The sequence below is a fragment of the Lemur catta genome, chromosome 22 (genome assembly GCF_020740605.2).
Source record: "Lemur catta isolate mLemCat1 chromosome 22, mLemCat1.pri, whole genome shotgun sequence".
In the NCBI taxonomy this organism is placed as follows: Eukaryota; Metazoa; Chordata; class Mammalia; order Primates; family Lemuridae; genus Lemur; species Lemur catta.
The window spans coordinates 24179422-24188138 of record NC_059149.1 but is presented as its reverse complement, the minus strand read 5'-3'; the positions used below and the strand labels follow the sequence as shown (position 1 = coordinate 24188138).

The 8717-nt window shown below is 41.5% G+C and overlaps 1 protein-coding gene and 1 long non-coding RNA gene across 4 annotated transcripts; one reads left to right on the top strand and one right to left on the bottom strand.

Annotated features, from left to right (window-relative positions):
• Positions 1-10: 10 nt before the first annotated feature.
• LOC123626636 lies at positions 11-8521 on the bottom strand. 2 transcript variants are annotated; one of them, XR_006730948.1, is made up of 7 exons: positions 8286-8521; positions 8041-8135; positions 7318-7430; positions 5084-5214; positions 3264-3331; positions 1651-1711; positions 11-73 (listed from the first exon to the last, which is right to left on the bottom strand). It is a non-coding gene; the product is annotated as an uncharacterized LOC123626636 (long non-coding RNA). The 2 variants fall into 2 exon arrangements; XR_006730949.1 differs by lacking the exon at positions 7318-7430.
• Positions 3108-5426, top strand: GNRH1 (gonadotropin releasing hormone 1). 2 transcript variants are annotated; one of them, XM_045535786.1, is made up of 3 exons: positions 3108-3215; positions 3819-3960; positions 5134-5426. In XM_045535786.1, exons 1-3 carry the CDS (start codon positions 3184-3186, stop codon positions 5260-5262), a joined length of 303 nt encoding a protein of 100 aa, XP_045391742.1. In that variant the 5' UTR covers positions 3108-3183; the 3' UTR covers positions 5263-5426. The 2 variants fall into 2 exon arrangements, with proteins under 2 accessions (XP_045391742.1, XP_045391741.1); XM_045535785.1 differs by lacking the exon at positions 3108-3215 and having other exon boundaries at positions 3691-3960.
• Positions 8522-8717: the final 196 nt, after the last annotated feature.

Sequence of the window (8717 nt, the reverse complement as noted above, 5' to 3'; positions counted from 1 at the left end):
TTTCTCTTACCTTTGAAAATCAGCACTTTCTGTATTTTGCTTACGTTTCTTCAATATGTGTTCGTGACCAGCCCTGAGGGTGTGGGTAGAAAAGGAAATACAGCATAACACTTGCTATGGATTAGTCTCTTTAAGTACCATTCAAGTAAATTCATTGATTTAAACATGATTATTTTAGGACCCTCTTATACAAACCCACCATGCTACCACCACAAAGTTTATTAATTCTGAACAGAGAAAAAGACTGCCTTCCCAATAATTCATCTGTTTCTGTTCATTGTCTTCAGGTGATGAACAGTTAGCTTTTTTAGGCTGGATAAGTAGTATGCCCCCCAAAACATTCTGTGCCTGACCAACTAGGAGACAGAATTTTAAGGAGGGAGTAGAGTTTCAAAATAGTAAAACTTCCATTAACCCCATGTGTATGAAACCTCTGTACACATAAGTAAAAATAGAGTTGTTGGAAGGATGACTCGACAAAGGTTTTAAATTTAAATTAGCTACTTTATGTACATTGATAAAAGTTGGTACTCAAGTAATTACCTAAAGCAATACATGTTATACTCTAATGTAGTCTATCTAGTTCCCCCAACTAGTCTCAAGAAAATTTTAGTACAAAATGTAAATTTATCATTCCCATGAGGGTTTCTATCATAAAGCAAGACTTGGAAAATTTTCTCCAGTTGTTCATTTTGTGAATCAGTTAATACTGTAAATCCTACTCTAAGTCCACTTTAAATCATCTTTAATACATGAGAAACGCTAGAATTGTATTAAATCTCCAAGGAAGTAGTATCTTTAAAATTAAAAGGTTCATTACTACAAAGAAAAGTGGTTCCATTATTTCAGTATAAAGCACCTTATCCTAAGATTAATTCTCTGAAACCCTTTCACAACCCGGTTAGACATGTCGGCAGGAGAGCACCTTGAGTTCTTCCTGCTGAGATTTTACATTAGGGCAAAAAAAGAGTTGTTCGTCTGTCAGCAAGATCACAAAATCATCATTGTTATAATCATTTTGAGGTGTTTTGATGTCAAAAATGAAGCAGTTTTTCCTCTAAAGCCATTTTTTCAAATTTAGGGGAAAAAATTATAACAAATATAAAATCCAATTATTTAAACCCAATTTATTAAGTTTAACTCCATGGTAAATTGACCTAACAGCAGAATCATAAAAGGGTTCAAAGTTTGTGACTAAACATCAAAAACTCATTAATTGTGTAGTTGTTTGATAACCTATTTGTTTCCAAAGAAAGCAAGACGCAACAAATCCGGCTTTTGCCTTTGAGATCTGTGTGACCTAAGACAATGCCGATGCAGAATTGGTGGACACACAGTATACTGAATGAATTCATAGACCATGTTGCTATGTTCATCTTAAAATCTTCAAAGCATTTTTCAAAAACGTAATACTGACAGAAATAACCTAAAATAAATCCAGTGGTGCCTATGCAGGGAGAAGTGACTGACCTGACATTAGTGGTCACAAGTCTTAATTCCCATTTCATTAGTCCTAATCAAAGACCACATGTTCTGCTTAAGCAACACTTAGAAGCACATCTCTTTAAGCAAATGGGAAATGAATTGGCCAATTTTAACGCTGTTCAAACATAATGAACTCTTGTTGAAAAACAGCCTCTCCTTACTTACATATTACACTGAGATGAGATTCCACTCCTCATATCAGAATGGCACTTCTTAGTCCAAATGTCTAAATGAAATAAAGTCAAATACTTAGGTTTTAAATTCCCCTCTATTTGCAATTACACTTTAAAGTTTACCCTCTTCTCTACCCCATCATGAGGATGGAACAACCTCCACAGACATTGCAGAGCAAAGCCACGGAGTGTATTTGGGCAAGATGCCATTCTTTTTGCTCGGTAATCCTTGCAAATAGAATTACTCCAGAAGGTACTGGGCCATGACTGAGCAGTTTAGCATCCTACCTGCAGGGAAATTGCCAATCCCAGCTCTACAATGAACAATTACCCAATTATTTTTCAACCATCTTAAAGCTTAGCTGATGTAACAGGCCTTATAGCCAATTGTACATGAAGTTTTAATTCTATGTCAGATAAAATTTATCTCTGATGCTGAAAGAGAAAGCATTAGGCTTTATCTGGTTAAAAGGTTCCCACTTTTTATTCATTCATTGACTCATTCAAACCTATCCTTAGTGAATGCATTACTAAGTTAAGGCATTACTGCTGCCTCAGCCTCCTGAGTAGCTGGGACTACAGGTGTGTGCCACTATGCCCAGCTAATTTTTCATATTCTTTGTAGAGACAGGGTCTCACTGTGTTGCCCAGGCTGGTCTCAAACTCCTGGCCTCAAGCAGTCCCCCCACTTCATCCTCCCAAAGTGCTAAGATTATAGCTGTGAGCCAGTGTGCCTGGCCATTACATCAGATTTTTTAAATTGGAAGCAACTCTACAATCATCTAGTCTAAACCTTTTTACAATGAGGACTCTATGAGCTGAGCCCAGCTCCCAGGCATCTTGACTCAAGTTCCTCTATTCACTGCATAGCCTCCTTTGGTGAAAGTTTTTATGTGTGCATTTAACTTCCCTTAATCTAAGCCATCTATTTTCCCTGAACTCTTGCTAAGTCTGCCAGTTTTCTCAAGGGAGTCCAACCTAGTTAGATTTTAATCTGTTTGAATTGTGGCCTCAGCTATAAAAGTTTCAGCTGAAGTTTTAATGGCCAGACTTAAGCACATTTAACAGATACACCAGGGGGTGTTCCAATTATATACACCATTAAGGGGTTTTATGTGAGGATTAAAAAAAATACTATTAAAAAGAAAGCGTAGTCCAATGTGCAGTGTAATTTACCAGCGGGAAAGATTTCAATGTCCTGGAAAAGCTTCATATAAAAAGGAAGCTGGGAAAATAGGAAAGTCAGTCTCAACACACTTCGAGGGAAGCCTGGGATCCTTTTGCCTCTTTGCCTCTAAACAGGTAACGTGCTTTCTGTTTCCAGCACTAATTTTCCTTTTCAGATTGCATGCGATTGTATGTCTGCAGGGCACTTTATACCCCAACGGCTGAGTCCAGGTGTCATGGTATCTAAAGAAGCCTTGACCTTCACTGTCCTTTTCACCACGAGCCACAACTCAGCCTTTGGGGAACCTCACAGGTCATCAACCAGTATTGCCTTTGTCTGTAGCCTCTTCCTCATCAAATGAAAATTAATTTGGAGACACATTGCATTAGGTGAGTAGAGGCCCCCTTTGATAGGGAGGCACCTGGTCTGGGACTTACCGCTTTGAACAGCGTTGAGTCCTCGCTCCTTCCCACAGATGGTCCAGCCAGCAATAATGCCTGAAGGACTAGAGGACAGATAGTAAAATGTCATTAGTACCATGGTGTAGCTATTTAATGTCAGGCAACTTTATATCAGCCAGAGAGCCTTAGTAAGAGCAGATGTCCCGGCTCTCTTTATCTCAGGAAGGACAGAGGTGAAGATTAACCCGATGGGGAAAATGTTAAGGCAAAAAGGTGAATTTTCTAAGGGATGAAACATGGGGTTTGGATAGCCAAATAAATCATAAAAATAAAAATAGACCACTTTAATACTAAAAAGTCCTTAACATGTGAGTTTCAAGTACTGATTTTTGTCCCCAATGGCTAAGAAACTCAAGGCAGGCAAGCAGGGGTCTGCGTTTCAGTGTCTGTGTGGGAGAATTAGATGACTCCAACGTCCCTCTCCTGTAGGGCTGAAGAAGCAGATACCACTAGCCTTTTTACTAAAGAGGTCTTACCTTTTTTACTTAACCCAGCCTGGCTCTATTTTGATTGTACATTCTTGTTCCTTAGAATGGCGCCAATTCCAAAACTTCTAGTTGGACTCATCCTGCTGACTTTATGCGTGGAGGGCTGCTCCAGCCAGCACTGGTCCTACGGACTGCGCCCCGGGGGAAAGAGAAATGCCGAAAACGTGATTGAGTCTTTCCACGAGGTAAGTTTCTCTTAGCTTCAACATAAGACGTAGCTTATTTGATTCAATTTAACTATATTAAACACTCGGCACAAGCTGCAGTGGCATTACTCTGCTCCACCCCAGATACTCCAGGGAGATACGACCCTCACCAGGTAGAAGTCCCATTCCTACTTTCAACTCAGACAGAGACTAAAGAAACAAAGAGCAGGACAAATTCCAAGAAAATACAGCAACCAGCACAAGATAACGCGTCGTCCTCTGAGAGTATGGAATTGCCAAAGAAGTTAGAAACGATGGGATGGAGTCAAGGTCTCTCTATTAGAAGATGATTCTTTGGGATTTGGGAAGAAAATCCTAGACCTTCTGTTTATGTCTTTTTCTTATTTTATCTTTTAAAAATATCTATGATAATAGATCAGTAGTGCATTTTTATAATTTATAAATAGGTATCCTTCTCAAGAATGCATGCCCTAGAATTTCCTTTCCCTGACAAGGGCATCTAAGCAAAGAAGTTGGAGAATATAGGAGTTAGCAAACTCAGGACGACAAAATAGTACAGTGCAAAACGTGGTGGATTTAATTTCATAGACATGAGCTTAAGGATTTCATGAAAGAGGCCATCTATGTTCGCTCATTAATCAAAAAAAAAAAAAAAATAACATAGGGCTGAGAATGGGAACCTAGCTAGAGAAACTGAAAACCATTTCGTTTTCATTGGAAAGAAATCTCTCTTCTGGGAGAAATAATAAAGATAATTTAGTATTAAATAAGGAAGCCCGACAATCCGAAGTCTGCTCTCCACAGAGTAGACGTGAAGCAAATCTCATTTACTATGACATTATTTAGTAAAATATAGAAAATAAAAACCAACGCTATTCGCAGCTGTAAACTCATTTGCAGGCACCGTCCCCTCCTGAGGCACGAAGTACTTTACTGTCATCATCTTTAAGGAGAAAACGTCTCCTCTTACTGTCTCCGTCACCTCCCGGCCCCAGCTCCTCTGCAGACTCGCCTGCTGGCAGATCTGTGTCCTCAAAGACCCCACCCCAGTCCTGCAGTTTTCCCAGCCCCTCACGCGGTCCCATAACCTCCTTGATCTCACTCCGCACAGACACTTTTTGGTGGAAATAAAAAAAAATACCATTTCATTTCTTTATCTCCGTCTCCAAGAATGACATTCTCTTTCTTCAGATAGCCAAAGAGGTGGATCAACTAGCAGAACCCCAGCACTTTGAATGCACCATCCGCCATCCACGTTCACCCCTCGGGGACCTGAAAGGCGCCCTGGTGAGTTACAGTGATCTTAACATAGAGCTTTAGAGGTGGAAAGGCCCTTGGGGACCGCTTAGCACGGCCACCTCCCTGCCACCGCGGGGCTTACCTTCCTGACTGCGGGGATACCTCCTGAGCTGGGGCCCTCATGACACTCCTGCTCAGTGGTTAGACAGCACTAGGGCTGGAACCCCCCTCTCCATGTTTCCCCCCTAAAAGCTGAATTTAAATCTCTGTAACCATTATCTGCTGACCTTGGCTCTAGCCTTTGGGATGACTGACAAATTTCTTCCCACCACTATATTTCAGTTCTTCAAGTATAATCCTCAAAGCCCCTCGACTACTCTTCTGTAGGCAAATCCACACCCCTCCACCTGGTTCTGCAATTGCACTTGATAAGACATGATTTTCCAGAACCCTGGGGAATGCAGCAATCAGAGATAGTGCTCTAGGTTGTTTCCCCCCCCCCATCATTTGGAATATAAAAATTCCAAACCAATAATGTTATAATTCAAAGCCACAGTGTTGATGTCCAGTTTTCTTATAGGACTATAGCCACATCTACCAAAAATGGACATCTAATAATCTAATAAAAGTTTTTGATGAAAGAAAGTGTAAAGAGAATTAATATAAAAATTGAATCCGAATTCAATATTGGTGTTCTCTGAGTTCATGGTCTACTTATTTGCAGTAGTCAGAAGGTATTACAGTTAATTATCAGTTACAGCCAGGACCAGGGAAAGGCTGAATAAATCACATATGAAGATAAGTTATAATTTTAATTTTCGCCTGTGACTTCAACTTCCATACCCACAGGACAAAGAAAGAAGTGGGCAGACATCTTTATTTCCATTCTTTTTCTAATCTTGCTTACTACATGATAAAAATAGTAGCAAGCAGTGAAATTTCCCAAACATGACATTATGAAGGAATGAAAGCAAAGGCTGGCTTATTGGCAAACTGATTAAAGCTGGGAATGGTGGCTTTGCACCTGCGATCCCAGCTACTCAGGAGGCTGAGGTGGGAGAATTGCTTGAGCCCAGGACTTTGAAACCAGCCTGGGTGACATAGCAAGTCGCCTGTCTCTAAAAAACATTTAAAAATTAGCCGGGCATGGTGGTGCACGCCTGTAGTTCCAGCTACTTAGGAGGCTGAGTCAGGAGGGTCATCACTTGCACTCCAGCCTGGGTGACAGAGTGAGACCCCCTCATCTCTTAAAAAAAAATTAGCAAACTGATTGATCAGACCTTTTTTCCATCTACTCCCTCACATCCTAACCTTTAACTATTAATGAAGATTTTGTGTTTCTTAAGCAGGTTAAAAAGACAATCGATCATATCTCTCTTGCACACAAAAGCAAATGGACCTTTTCCTTCTCGTTCAATCTTTTAGAGATTAAAATGTCAAAAAGGTAAGGAAATTCAATTACTAAAGCCAACCTCTACATATTTGTTACTCAACTATTTTCCAGGAAAGTCTGATTGAAGAGGAAACTGGGCAGAAGAAGAGTTAAATCCACTGGGCCAGAAGGATCAATACTTAAGCATAATTCTGACACTGAAATTCGTGACCCACTGAGTGTCTGTCAACTGTGTGAATTTCAGAAATTCTGACACCGAGTTGCACGTGTTTCATAATAAAGTGCTGTGCTGTGAATGCAGTGGCATAAATGTGAAGTCTTTCTCTAACTCAGAATTCTGGGGGGAGGGACGCTGTGAGCCCACCCAAGGGAGGCGTCCACGTGTGGGCCCAGGTGGCAGAAGGGAGAGGGGACAGTGTCTCCTGTGGACTGATGAGCTCCCCAGGCTGTCCAGCACCCCTGCCCTGCACCCACGAGGAGGACAGCCACATTCTGGTCCAGCCAGAAACAACCGATTCAGCTACAGTTTCTATGGGATTGTAACTTCCCCTTTGACACACTCTGCAGGAGTAAGGTGGGGCCGCGGCCAAGGCTTCCTCCCTAGAACACCCCCAATCCCGTTAAAAGTCACCTGGAACCCGAGAGAGGCTGGGGGAGAGGAAGCCTCGCAGGACTCCTAGTCCACGGGGTCTGTCCGAGTGCTGCACACTAAGGTTAAGGCCTAAAAATGATAGCATGTTTACCTGTTTGATCTTTTGGTATTTCATTCGAGAAACGTGAAGGAATGCAGATAGTCCACTGGAGACAGGACTGTGTGGTCCCCGCGTCCTCTGGTCAAACAGCCCGGCCACCACTCCTTCCCCAAGGAGACCAGCGTCAGGCTTAGTGCTAGACATGCACACACCTATTTTCACTACCCAGCGTAACAACCTTGGAACGCAGATATTGTTTTCACTTTAAAATGAAGAACCTGGGCTCAGGGAATTTAACAGACCCACTCAGTCCTCTCCAGTTCCACGCTCACTGCTCCGGTGCCGCTCTGGGATGAGCAGTCAGTGGAATCGAACTTTGGAAGCTGGGTTATTTTGTTAATTGGGGCTGAAACAGGACATTGGGGCTCATAAGTCAACTTAGTTTTACTGGTGACCATTTCTCGTGAGGTCCCAGGCACTGGCAGTAATATTCCCATTTACCCACACAACTTCCAAGTGGCTATGAGATCACTTGAAAAACTCAAATCTCAAATAACGTGTCCAATGTCTCAGCAATAAATTGACATGGCAAAGATCCAGGCCCTTTTTTCTCTTTTAATCAGACAAATGAAACCTCTCCCCTCCCCCCTCCCTCTATCTCAGAAAAGGGGGAGACCTGTGCTAAGTTGAAAACACGGGGCAGAAACATTCCACGGGGGGAAAAAACTGTTCCTTTTTAATATAAATATTTGCTAGTGCACAACGCTAGCTTACCCAAATGCCTGCATTTGAAGAATCTCTAAAACTGAATCAAAGAACTTCTTCACCTCTTTAGTAAAATTAGGCAGTGATGTGATCCACAACTGGCTCTAGGAAACAAAAGCAAAACTGTATTATTTCATTCATCAATACAAACGAGCAGGGTGAGAGGCGTCCGTTTGCCAATCACTCACCAACTGCCTTTTTTTAAGGAAAATAATATAATTTATAATCTTTACATTAGTTGACAACACACCCACCTAATTTATACATCCTGCTCGGAGCACCAGGTTTCCTTTGCCAAAGTTTGTCTTTGCGATGAGTTCTTTGGATCCAGCTGTGGGCCTTCCCGAGTGGGATAAAAAGATGCTTGTGCAGGTGCCTGATGCTGATGTCAGAGGCTTTCAGTGACATCTGGTAGCTTGCAGGTCATGTGAGCACGTTGGATACCGTTGACTCTCAAATGGCCCAAATGTCCAAGAGGAAGAAGTGAAAATGGCCCCTTTATTAAAATGATAAATGTTTTCCTACATCAGAAGAGCCATCTAACTCATCAATATGGCTTCCAAAAAAAAAAAAATCTTCAGTCTTTCAAAATAAAGGGTGAGGAAACACACCAAATGATATATTTAATGAGATGGGTTCTTGAAAGTATATGGCTTTAAAAGATCAAGTAGCAAAAAAAGAGGCTT

Excerpts from the sequence above, each read along its gene's own strand:
- GNRH1 (XM_045535785.1), top strand. The coding sequence starts at position 3,691 with ATGACTCCAACGTCCCTCTCCTGTAGGGCTGAAGAAGCAGATACCACT. Across the intron at positions 3,961-5,133 it reads TGATTGAGTCTTTCCACGAG|ATAGCCAAAGAGGTGGATCA; the intron begins GTAAGTTTCTCT and ends CTCTTTCTTCAG.